General features: G+C 45.5%; 1 protein-coding gene across 2 annotated transcripts; it reads right to left on the minus strand.

Moving 5' to 3' along the window:
• Nucleotides 1–1,805: 1,805 nt before the first annotated feature.
• PDIK1L (PDLIM1 interacting kinase 1 like) lies at nt 1,806–6,364 on the minus strand. Of its 2 annotated transcripts, none has more exons than XM_063954755.1 (3): nt 6,111–6,364; nt 5,555–5,850; nt 1,806–4,527 (listed from the first exon to the last, which is right to left on the minus strand). In XM_063954755.1, the coding sequence occupies exons 1-3, from the start codon at nt 6,148–6,150 to the stop codon at nt 3,793–3,795; spliced, it is 1,071 nt and encodes a 356-aa protein (XP_063810825.1). In that variant the 5' UTR covers nt 6,151–6,364; the 3' UTR covers nt 1,806–3,792. The 2 variants fall into 2 exon arrangements, with proteins under 2 accessions (XP_063810825.1, XP_063810826.1); XM_063954756.1 differs by having other exon boundaries at nt 6,129–6,360.
• Nucleotides 6,365–13,406: the final 7,042 nt, after the last annotated feature.

The following is a 13,406-nucleotide window of genomic DNA, read 5'->3' on the forward strand; positions in this document are numbered from 1 at the left end:
ATATATATATATATATATATAAAAAATGGCCAATGCGTTGTTAATTACTACAATAGTTAAAGGTGATACCATTACATTATTGATCTGTTTCACCTTCTTATATTCCGGGAAGGCAGAAAACAAAATAAAACTGGAGATTCTACTTTTACAACCACCAGCGGACAATGGTGTACGATTGTCCAATGCCTACACTGCAATTTAAAATAGAGGAGTACAAAACCTATGGAGGACAGGGAATGATTAACCAGTTATGTCCAGTATGCACTATGTACCTACCTGGAAGAAATACCTGACCACTTTCAGAACCTACCGTATATACTCGAGTATAAGCCGACTTTTTCAGCACTTTTTTTTGTGCTGAAAAAGCCACCTCGGCTTATACTCGAGTCAGTGCAGGCAGAGGCAGAGCAGTGTGAAGGAGGGACATGGAGCGCACAGCGCGCGGCGCTCCTGTGTCCCTCCTGCATCTCCGGCGGCAGCAGCGGCGGTTCTATTACAGGAAATACCCGTTCGTGACCTCTGATCACGAACCGGCACTTCCTATAATAGACCCGCCGCGGCCGCCGAAGATGCAGGAGGGACACAGGAGAGCCGCGCACGCTGTGTGCTTCGTGTCCCTCCAGAAGACAGCGCGGGATCGACGGAGGGGTAAGTAACAGCACTGTGGGGCATACCTGGCACTTGGGGAGGGAACGTATCTGGCAGCACTGTGGGGGCATATCTGGCAGCACTGTGGGGGCATATCTGGCAGCACTGTGGGGGCATATCTGGCAGCACTGTGGGGGCATAACTGGCAGCACTGTGGGGGCATAACTGGCAGCACTGTGGGGGCATATCTGGCAGCACTGTGGGGGCATATCTGGCAGCACTGTGGGGGCATAACTGGCAGCACTGTGGGGGCATATCTGGCAGCACTGTGGGGGCATATCTGGCAGCACTGTGGGGGCATAACTGGCAGCACTGTGGGGGCATAACTGGCAGCACTGTGGGGGCATATCTGGCAGCACTGTGGGGGCATATCTGGCAGCACTGTGGGGGCATATCTGGCAGCACTGTGGGGGCATATCTGGCAGCACTGTGGGGGCATATCTGGCACTATGAGGGCATATCTGGCACTGAGGGCTGTGTACGGCTAGAGCTGCATTTCCCACCCTAGGCTTATACTCGAGTCAATAAGTTTTCCCAGGTTTTTGTGGTAGAATTAGGTGCCTCGGCTTATATTCGGGTCGACTTATACTCGAGTATATACGGTATTTACTGTAAAGACCACATTAGCGCCAGATCAAACACTTTCAAAATATCACTTTAAAAAGAACTTGGTTGAGGCTTCCCTGCTCCTCAGCTACAGGCCCACAAACCATCTTCTGCAGTATTATGCTTCATATATCCCTGTTGCATTGTACAATGGGGACATACTGCATATAGCAAAGAAATACCACAGCTCATCATCTTTGTAGCACATTATCAATAAAATACTTATTTTTTTAAATTTAGAAATTGATCATTTGCAAACAAGTAGTAAAACATGTTCTGTTACACATTTAGAAGGAGAAATACAAACCCTTGTTGGTTAGAAGGTAAATCTACTGTCCACGCTGAGAAGAGTTTGCTTTTAGTTTCCTGTGCTTATCTCTGACCAAAGAGTGGCTAAGGGCGTTACCCAACTAATTATGATTTTTAAAACCAAGTTAGTTTTTGTTATTTTATTTTTTAAAGCTACAAACAAAAACCTACATAAACTGTAACCAGACAGACAAAAAAAAAAAAAAAGTACAGTGTTAAAGAAAAAACAACAAAAAACACTATCACAGGCACACAAGCTGCATTTATTCTATTCACAATTTATTCAACAGCAAACATTTCACAATAACTTATATGTTTAATCGCAATTCCCCATCTGTTCTCATATTGTAATTGTATCATTTATTATAAAAAATTTTTTTAATAAAAGCAATGAAGTATATTATGTGAAAAATTGTATGGTTTATTTTTAAAGCTTCAGAGACATAGGGACATTTATTTTTCTTCCTTCACACTTCTAGAATTCTGGAAATGAGCAGGCAGACGTCTTTTCAGTAGCACACAGTGGGTGAGCAAAACTATTGAAAAGTTTTACCCATATGAATTCTGTTCCAGCATCACAGGGGAGTTGAATATCTTAGATCACGGGTTCTCAAACTCGGTCCTCAGGACCCCACACAGTGCATGTTTTGCAGGTCTCCTCACAGAATCACAAGTGAAATAATTAGCTCCACCAGTGGACCTTTTAAAATGTGTCAGTGAGTAATTAATACACCTGTGCACCTGCTGGGTTACCTTCAAAACATGCACTGTGTGGGGTCCTGAGGACCGAGTTTGAGAACCTATGTCTTAGATGGTGGCTCTGAAGTATTTACATGCAAGTATGAAAAGATTTTCACATTGTCATAAGACAAGGACACATACCAAAACCAGTCTCCAGGTGTCAATAATAAAGGTTTATGGCAACACATCTAATGACAAATGTAATAGGGCCCAGAGTTTGAAAAAGTGCAGTATTTAAGTCAATACCAGGTTGATCATGCCTTTACAAACATTATGGTTTTAAATACTCCAGCAAAACTGAAGAAATATCTGTACTTCAATCTCAAACCATGGGCCTAATTCAGACCTGATCGCTCGTCTGCAAATTTACAGAGGGTTGCGATCAGATAGTCTTTGCCAATACAGTGAAAACCCGCCTTGTGCAAGTGTGCGAATGCATGTGTACGTCGTACGAAAACTTCGCCAGACAGCGGACAGCTGCAAATCTGTTTGGAACTCACTCACCATCAAATGATTTTTCAGTCTGTGCGTAGCCCAGAATTTACTCCTACAGTGCAATAGTCAGGCTATTCGGGACTAGAGCGGATGTCACACAACCGCCCAGAAAACGCTTGGGAATGCCTGCATTTTTCCCCGACACTCCCTGAAAATGGCCAGTTACCACCCACAAACATCAGCTTCCCGTCAATCACCTTGTGTACGCCTAGCGATCAAAATTTTCGCAGCATTCTGTTGCTGTTTGGGCTCACGGCTGCGCATTGCAGTGCATAGGCAGTCATTCGATAATCGTCCGCTGTGCGAGTTTTCACACAACAGCGATCAGGTCTGAATTAGGCCCCATATTACATTTGGGCCCTTAGTATTCGCAGGATGTAAGTAGGAGTCTTAGAGGTGGACAAGACAGACTCCCAATATTTAACTAAACTGATAACAGACTACTTACCAAAATGTAGATGTCTATAGTGACAGGGGGCAAAATTCATCTTTGTATTAATAAATACACATTCAGAGTGATCCATGGAATCACAGTCTAGTCACGCAGCAGCAGATGGACACATACATTCTTTGGGAAGTCTAGTAATCCCATTGTAATGTGCAATGTTAAATTAAATCCCTCTGTTTCCATGGGAGAGTAAATTTGATAGCAGCCCTGTAGGAGGTATACCCAAATTCTTCCAGGAAGTTTTACACAATAGTAATGGTAGGGGAAACCTATAGGGATCTTAAATTACATGTCCCCTGATACCACAGATGCAGTAATGCAGCCAGCTCCAGACATTTCATATGAAAGGAGGGAATATCAGAGAGGTAAAATAAGTATGGTAAGATACACCATTACATATGTTTAACTTTTACAGGTACAAGTACTGTATATTGGAGTCACCATGCTGGTCATGTGACTTAAAAATACCCAGTAACCATAGCAAACTTCCCTGCAAACCCCAACACCTTTGTTCTGCTTTTTCTACTACTTGTTATGGTTGGATGTCACGTTTCCCACGTGTAGTCTCTGAAGGCAATCTGAATAAGCCGCAGTTCAAGTTGAAAGGCATCTGGCCGCTCCTGAGGGTTGGCTGAAAGCATTTGAAGCAGCAGCTGTTTCATGCATCGATTCATGGACTTTTTCTTTACGGGAAGCACGAGTTCCATTTTAGGGTTCTCCAGTAGTGCCTCTCCTACTGGAACAACTTGAGTACCCCGTTGAACATAGCCCCCAAGCAGCCTTTTCTTGGTGTGATGGTCTATAATAGTTATACGCTCCAGCATAGCCCACAGAATCACCCCCAGTGCAAAAATGTCTGCCTTTGCTGTGTAGTGACCTTCCCATACCTCAGGCGCCATGTAAAAATCCGTGCCACAAGCTGTAGATAAAAAGCTTTTGTTGACACTGGCTGGTTCTTCTGGGTTCAGCCCTGAGCTGGAGCATACTTTGCTCAGTCCAAAGTCAGCCACCTTCAAGGTAGGTTCATCTATACCATCCCGGGATTTGCACACCAAAATGTTGTCAGGCTTTAGGTCTCGGTGAATTATTTGGTTCTTGTGTAGGAATGCAAGGGCACTACTTAGCTGAAGCATGAAGCTGGTGTTAGTTCGACGACTTGGCCTTCGTGTTAAGATGTATTCATTCATATCCCCTCCATCACAGAAATCCATCACAAACCATAGACAATATGTGCTGCGTGGGTCAAAGGCAATCTCACCTTTCAGAGAGGTTTCCACCAACTTCAAGAAAATAAAACAAAATAAAAATAGAATTGGAAGATGACTTAACCAATCTCATGTAATGAGCATTGCAGTACAATTGAACAGTAATGCAACACGCAGTCCTAAGTAATATTGTAGAGTGGACATTTAATTACACTTCTGGAGTAGAAAAAAAAATAGCAGCATACGCACACTGGTCATTAATGATTGTTTGGTTTCTTTTTTTTCTTTTTCTATTACCTAAGAAATAAGTGCATCTGGGGTTTGTTGACGATGAACTAAGCAGATTTTAGGCACAGTGCACACAAGTAAAGCTGGGTACACACTTAACGAATGATCTGCCGACCAAGCAGCCAATCTGGTCATCTATACACACCCGCCGATCCGCTAGTGATATATATAGCATTCACCAATCAAATGAGTGATATATCGCAAAGTGTGTACACAGCCAACTGAATGACTCTCCTTATACAAAAACATGAAGTTATAAGATTTACAGATAATAGATCCCATACCTGTATTGTAAAAATCTCCACCTTTATTTTTTTTATTTATTACAAAAATATATTAGGTTTACTATATTACACTGCAGTACTCCTTCTGAGCCTGTCTTATTAAGACACAAAAAAGATCACAATAAGTGGTCAGTCACTAAGACCCACTGTATAGGTTACGATATTCCAAAGGGTGGCTGTTATCAAGAAACTTTCAATTATTTAATTCCAGAGTGTGTTGATAAGACTTCCACCACTTCTGATCACACATGTTTTTGTAACAAAAGAGGCAAATTAAAGCAGTACAGTGAATGGGAAACAGACACTGCAATGTGACTACAGTCACTGGCCATTCATAAAACATTTCTTACATCACCTCTTTGCAGAAATGTATGTAAGGTATGGATGAGTAAGAGGATTACCCAAAATTTGGAACAATAAATACTACCAGGCAACAGTGTATAACACAGATGAAATGACATAACATATGTTGAATCATAATCTCTATCTGAACTAGCCAAACCATTATTTTGCGATTGCGTCCTTCTCACCGGAAGATAAAGTGCGGAGCTGGATCCATGTAACATGCGCTGTACTGTGCCATCTCTCTGCAAAACACACTCCTCCAAGTGAATTACATTGGGGTGTTGGCCCTGGATGCTACTCAAAGCCCAAAACTCACGCAGAGCCAACTCAACATTTTCTGGTGCCTGGCAACGGATCTTTTTCACCGCTACTCGCTGACATGTCCTGCGAACTAATGCCTCATACACCACCCCATAGCTGCCACGGCCCACCTCCTTTATCAGGTCATACTTGGGCTGGCTGCTGACCATCTTCATGTTCCCTGGGAGGGGGGGAAAAAATGATCAATGTAAAGCCATCAACATAGGATCCACAAACATACAGTAACAACTACAGCATGCTATAAATAAGGCAGGGTGTGGAAAAGCATTATCTTTTTATTTCAGAGACATCATCTCCACAGCGTAGATCTACAGAGGTAAGCTTAATCTTCATAGACTAGTTTTACATGGTGCATGCTTAGTAGTACGTGCAAGATGCATTGTGTATCATGACCAGCGCTGAACATTTGTAACACATTACCCATGAGTTCGCTTTTACCAATAAAACTGTGCGGTGGCATAGGCCGGCAGTGTTCTCCCCCGCTTTATTGCTCGGGCTCACGGCAAGATGCCCCAACCGCCCGGCACTGCGAAAGTCGCGCAGCGGTGACGTTTGAAACGTCACCGCTGCTCGACATTTCGTATTCCTTGGCCGCGTCACAGGTTGCGTCACAGCGCTGGCGGCGTCAGACTGGAGGGCAGAGCAGCTCCATCCTCCGGTATGAAAGGAAGGGTGCGGTTACCGGCGGTAAAAGCGAGTGACTTGAGTCCCTCTCCCCACTGCAGTACATAGAGAAGAGAATGGGCTGCCTGTGTCTACTCCCTGCGTTATGGTGGTTGAGTGTTTATTATTGCTCTTTCTGTGCAGGCAGTGGGGCGGTAACAGGGCTGGCTCTGTATTGTAATATATCTAGCCATGTTTCCAGCTATTGTAGAAAGTGGGACAGTATCTAATCAAACTTATGTATGTGTCCACTATAGCAAGTGGGCAGTATCTGGCCCCATACGAAAAAAAACATGGAGCTGGCGTCTGCACTGTCTGGTAACAAGAAACAGCAGAGAAATGTAAAAATGATAATAACAATAAAAAAATAAATATATATATATTTCTCTATCGTCCTAAGTGGATGCTGGGGTTCCTGAAAGGACCATGGGGAATAGCGGCTCCGCAGGAGACAGGGCACAAAAAAGTAAAGCTTTTACCAGATCAGGTGGTGTGCACTGGCTCCTCCCCCTATGACCCTCCTCCAGACTCCAGTTAGATTTTGTGCCCGAACGAGAAGGGTGCAATCTAGGTGGCTCTCCTAAAGAGCTGCTTAGAGAAAGTTTAGCTTAGGTTTTTTACTTTACAGTGAGTCCTGCTGGCAACAGGATCACTGCAACGAGGGACTTAGGGGAGAAGTAGTGAACTCACCTGCGTGCAGAGTGGATTTGCTGCTTGGCTACTGGACACTAGCTCCAGAGGGACGATCACAGGTACAGCCTGGATGGTCACCGGAGCCGCGCCGCCGGCCCCCTTGCAGACGCTGAAGAGAGAAGAGGTCCAAAATCGGCGGCTGAAGACTCCTGAGTCTTCATAAAGGTAGCGCACAGCACTGCAGCTGTGCGCCATTTTCCTCTCAGCACACTTCACACAACAGTCACTGAGGGTGCAGAGCGCTGGGGGGGGCGCTCTGAGAGGCAAATAAAAACCTTATTAGAGGCAAAAAATACCTCACATATAGCCCACAGAGGCTATATGGAGATATTTAACCCCTGCCTAACTTCAAAAATAGCGGGAGACGAGCCCGCCGAAAAAGGGGCGGGGCCTATCTCCTCAGCACACAGCGCCATTTTCTCTCACAGAAAAGCTGGAGAGAAGGCTCCCAGGCTCTCCCCTGCACTGCACTACAGAAACAGGGTTAAAACAGAGAGGGGGGGCACTGATTTTGGCGATATTGTATATATATAAAAGATGCTATAAGGGAGAAACACTTATATAAGGTTGTCCCTATAAAATTATAGCGTTTTTGGTGTGTGCTGGCAGACTCTCCCTCTGTCTCCCCAAAGGGCTAGTGGGTCCTGTCCTCTGTCAGAGCATTCCCGGTGTGTGTGCTGTGTGTCGGTACGTGTGTGTCGACATGTATGAGGACGATGTTGGTGAGGAGGCGGAGAAATTGCCTGTAATGGTGATGTCACTCTCTAGGGAGTCGACACCGGAATGGATGGCTTATTTAGAGAATTACGTGAGAATGTCAACACGCTGCAAGGTCGGTTGACGACATGAGACGGCCGACAATCTATTAGGACCGGTCCAGGCGTCTCAGAAACACCGTCAGGGGTTTTAAAAACGCCCATTTACCTCAGTCGGTCGACACAGACACAGACACGGACACTGAATACAGTGTCGACGGTGAATAAACAAACGTATTTCTCATTAGGGCCACACGTTAAGGGCAATGAAGGAGGTGTTACGTGTTTCTGATACTACAAGTACCACAAGAAAGGGTATTATGTGGGAGTGAAAAAACTACCTGTAGTTTTTCCTGAATCAGATAAAATAAAATGAAGTGTGTGATGATGCGTAGGGTTACCCCGATAGCAAATATTGGCGTTATACCCTTTCCCGCCAGAAATTAGGGTACGTTGGGAAACACCCCTTAGGGTGATAAGGCGCTCACACGCTTATCAAGTGGCGTTACCGTCTCCAGATACGGCCGCCCTCAAGGAGCCAGCTGATAGGAAGCTGGAAAAATATCCTAAAAAGTATATACACACATACGGTGGTTATACTGCGACCAGCGATCGCCATCAGCCTGGAGATGCAGTGCTGGGTTGGCTTGGTCGGATTCCCTGACTGAAAATATTTTATTCATGTAGAGCATTTAATAGGATGCATTCTATATATATGTATGTGAGATGCACAGAGGGATATTTGCTCTCTGGCATCAAGATAAGTGCGTTGTCCATATCTCCCAGAAGATGTCAGGGACACGACAGTGGTCAGGTGATACAGATCCCATACGGCAGATGGAAGTATTGCTGTATAAAGGGAAGGAGTTATTTGGGGGTCGGTCCATCGGACCTGGGGACCACAGCAACAGCTGGGAAATCCAACCTTTTTTACCCCAAGTTACATCTCAGCTAAAAAAGACACCGTCTTTTCAGCCTCAATCTTTCCTTTCCCATGAGGGCATGCAGGCAAAAGGCCAGTCATATCTGCCCAGACATAGAGGTAAGGGAAGTAGACTGCAGCAGGCAGCCCTTTCCCAGGAAAAGAAGCCCTCCACCGCGTCTGCCAAGTCCTCAGCATGACGCTGGGGCCGTGCAAGCGGACTCAAGGTGGGGGGGTAGTCTCAAGAGTCTCAGGGCGCAGTGGGATCACTCGCAAGTTGACCCCTAGATCGTACGAGTATTATCCCAGGGGTAAAGATTGGAGAGTCGAGACATCTTCTCCTCGCAGGTTCCTGAAGTCTGCTTTACCAACGGCTCCCTCCGACAGGGAGGCAGCATTGGAAACAATTCACAAGCTGTATATCCAGCAGGTGATAATCAAAGTACCCCTCCTACGACAAGGAAAAGGGTATTATTTTTCCACACTATATTGTGGTACTGAAGCCAGACGGCTTGGTGACACATAGTCTAAATCTAAAATGTTTTGAACACTTACATAAAAGGTTCAAATCGAGATAAAGTCACTCAGAGCAGTGATAGCGAACCGGAAAAAAGGGGACTATATGGTGTCCCTGGACATCAAGGATTACCTCCATGTCCAAATTTTGTCCTTCTCATCAAGGGTACCTCTGGTTCGTGGTACAGAACTGTCAATATCAGTTTCAGACGATGCCGTTTGAATTATCCACGGCACCCCGGGCCTTTTTACCAAGGTAATGGCCGAAAAGATGTTTCTTCAAAGAAAAAAGGCATCTAAATTATCCCTTACTTGCACGACCTAAAAAGGGCAAGTTCCAGAGAACAGTTGGAGGTCGGAAGAGCACTATCTAAAGTAGTTCTTCGACGGCACGACTGGATTCTAAATATTCCAAGAATCGCAGCTGTTTTCCGACGATACGTCTGCTGTTCCTAGGGATGATTCTGGACACGGTTCAGAAAAAGGTTTTTCTTCCCGAGGAAAAAGCCAAGGAGTTATCCGACCTGTCAGGAACCTCCTAAAACCAGGAAAGGTGTCTGTACATCAATGCACAAGAGTCCTGGGAAAAATGGTGGCTTTTTACGAAGCAATTCCATTCGGCAGATTCCATGCAAGAATTTTCCAAAGGGATCTGTTGGACAAATGGTCAGGGTCGCATCCTCAGATGCACCTGCGAATAACCCTGTCGCCAAGGACAAGGGTATATCTTCTGTGGTGGTTGCAAAAGGCTCATCTATTGGAGGGCCGCAGATTCGGCATACAGGATTTGATCCTGGTGACCACGGACGCCAGCCTGAGAGGTTGGGGAGCAGTCACACAAGGAAGAAACTTCCAGGGGGTATGGACGAACCTGGAAAAGTCTCTTCACATAAACATTCTGGTACTAAGAGCAATCTAAAATGCTCTAAGCCAGGCGGAACCACTCCTGCAAGGAAAACCGGTGTTGATTCAGTCGGACAACATCACGGCGGTCGCCCATGTAAACAGACAGGGCGGCACAAGAAGCAGGAGTGCAATGGCAGAAGCTGCCAAGATTCTTCGCTGGGCGGAGACTCACGTAATAGCACTGTCAGCAGTGTTCTTCCCGGGCGTGGACAACTGGGAAGCAGACTTCCTCAGCAGACACGATATTCACCCGGGAGAGGGGGGTCTTCATCCAGAAGTCTTCCACATGCTAATAAACTGTTGGGAAAGACCAATGGTAGACATGATGGCGTCTCGCCTCAACAAGAAACTGGACAAATATTGCGCCAGGTCAAGAGATCCACAGGCAATAGCTGTGGACGCACTGGTAACACCTTGGGTGTACAAATCAGTATATGTGTTTCCTCCTCTGCCTCTCATACCAAAGGTATTGAAGATTATACGGTGAAGAGGAGTAAGAACAATACTAGTGGCTCCGGATTGGCCAAGAAGGACTTGGTACCCGGAACTTCAAGAGTTGGTCACGGACGACCCGTGCCCTCTACTTCTGAGAAGGGACCTGCTACAACAGGGTCCCTGTCTCTTTCAAGACTTACCGCGGCTGCGTTTGACGGCATGGCGGTTGAACGCCAGATCCTAAAAGGGAAAGGCATTCCAGAAGAAGTCATTCCTACCTTGATTAAGGCAAGGAAGGAAGTCACCGCGAAACATTATCACCGCATTTGGCGAAAATATGTCGCGTGGTGCGAGGATCGGAGTGTTCCGACGGAGGAATTTCAACTGGGTCGTTTCCTACATTTCCTACAATCAGGATTGTCTATGGGTCTCAAATTGAGATCTATTAAGGTTCAAATTTCGGCCCTGTCAATATTCTTCCAAAAAGAATTGGCCTCAGTTCCTGAGGTACAGACTTTTGTTAAAGGAGTACTGCATATACAGCCTCCTGTGGTGCCTCCGGTGGCACCGTGGGATCTAAATGTAGTTTTAGATTTCCTCAAATCCCATTGGTTTGAACCATTGAAAAAGGTGGATTTTAAATATCTCACATGGAAAGTGACTATGTTACTGGCCCTGGCTTCCGCCAGGAAAGTATCTGAATTGGCGGCTTTATCTTATAAAAGCCCTTATCTAATCTTCCATTCGGATAGGGCAGAACTGAGGACTCGTCCGCATTTTCTCCCTAAGGTGGTATCAGCGTTTCACCTGAACCAACCTATTGTGGTGCCTGCGGCCACTGGCGACTTGGAGGACTCCAAGTTGTTGGACGTTGTCAGAGCCTTAAAAATATACATTTTCAAGGACGGCTGAAGTCAGAAAATCTGACTCGCTGTTGATACTATATGCACCCAACAAGTTGGGTGCCCCTGCTTCTAAGCAGACGATTGCTCGTTGGATTTGTAACACAATTCAACTTGCTCATTCTGTGGCAGGCCTGCCACAGCCTAAATCTGTTAAGGCCCATTCCACAAGGAAGGTGGGCTCATCTTGGGCGGCTGCCCGAGGGGTCTCGGCATTACAATTCTGCCGAGCAGCTACGTGGGTCGGGGGAAAACACGTTTGTAAAATTCTACAAATTTGATACCCTGGCAAAAGAGGACTTGGAATTCTCTCATTCGGTGCTGCAGAGTCATCCGCACTCTCCCGCCCGTTTGGGAGCTTTGGTATAATCCCCATGGTCCTTTCAGGAACCCCAGCATCCACTTAGGACGATAGAGAAAATAAGAATTTACTTACCGATAATTCTATTTCTCGGAGTCCGTAGTGGATGCTGGGCGCCCATCCCAAGTGCGGATTATCTGCAATACTGTACATAGTTATTGTTAACAAATTCGGGTTATATTGTTAAGGAGCCATCTTTAAGAGGCTCTTTCTGTTATCATACTGTTAACTGGGTTTAGATCACAAGTTGTACGGTGTGATTGGTGTGGCTGGTATGAGTCTTACCCGGGATTCAAATTGCCTCCCTTATTGTGTACGCTCGTCCGGGCACAGTACCTAACTGGAGTCTGGAGGAGGGTCATAGGGGGAGGAGCCAGTGCACACCACCTGATCTGGTAAAAGCTTTACTTTTTTGTGCCCTGTCTCCTGCGGAGCCGCTATTCCCCATGGTCCTTTCAGGAACCCCAGCATCCACTACGGACTCCGAGAAATAGAATTATCGGTAAGTAAATTCTTATTATATATATATATACAAAAAAATCAAAGAAATGGCAGCGGCACTCCGTTAAAGTAAATCAACAAACGTGTATTTAAAGTGAAAATATAATGGTCACATGAAGAACCAACGTTTCGGGGTCCTGAAACCCCTTTGTCAAGGCGTGAACAATGTGTACATGAAACCCACTTACTTTTATAGCACCCAGGTAAATCCCACACATGGAAGTGAGCAGGGCCGGACGCCGTCAGCCTTGGGGACCGCCGGGGAACTTCCGGCGTCTCCAGGAAGTGACGCGATGTCGGGTGTGTGACGCGGTCGCCATAGCAACCCGCGTCGCATCCCGGAACACCAGCTTCGGCCCTGTAAAGCAAAGTGACAGAGACAGACTATGACAGAGGTGACTGATAGGAGGAGCACTTTATACTGTAAAACACAACTGGGACCGGACGAAATATAAATGATTGGGACACAATGTATGAGGAGTTGAATTGTGTTAAACGGTATGTATATACTGGCATAATGAAATGACGTCGGCGGTGTATGAAGGTGTGTGGAGGGCATGACAGGAGAGAGCTAAGGAGAAAAATGAGTAATGAAGGAGTGAGGAGTGAAAAACGCTGGCAGATGTTTATGAATTAAAGCAGAAATGAGGGGAAAGCAAAGTGAATGAAATTAAAGAAATGGTATATGTGAGGGGAAAGACAGGAGAGAACTAAAGAGGAAATGAAGGAGTGAGAGGAGTGAAAAAAGTTAACAAATGTTAATGAATTAAAGCAGAAATAGAGGGAAAAAGCAAAATGAATATAACTGAAAAGAAAGAATGTGTGAGGGAAAAGAACGGTTGTGTGGTGTGTGTGTGATGAAGCTGAAAAGTAGAAGACGGAGTTTGTGAAATGTGTAGAAAGAGGACCTGGGAGAGACCCAGAGAGTGGAAGAGAGGTAAACGGGGAGTGAATAGTGTGTGTCGGGACGCTGAATGTATGAACCGTGCCCACCGTGCTGGGTGTGAAAAACAAAAAAATTGGAAACCTGAAAAGATTTACCGAATACGTGAAGTGACCAAC

Source organism: Pseudophryne corroboree, chromosome 2 (genome assembly GCF_028390025.1).
Source record: "Pseudophryne corroboree isolate aPseCor3 chromosome 2, aPseCor3.hap2, whole genome shotgun sequence".
Taxonomy (NCBI): domain Eukaryota; kingdom Metazoa; phylum Chordata; class Amphibia; order Anura; family Myobatrachidae; genus Pseudophryne; species Pseudophryne corroboree.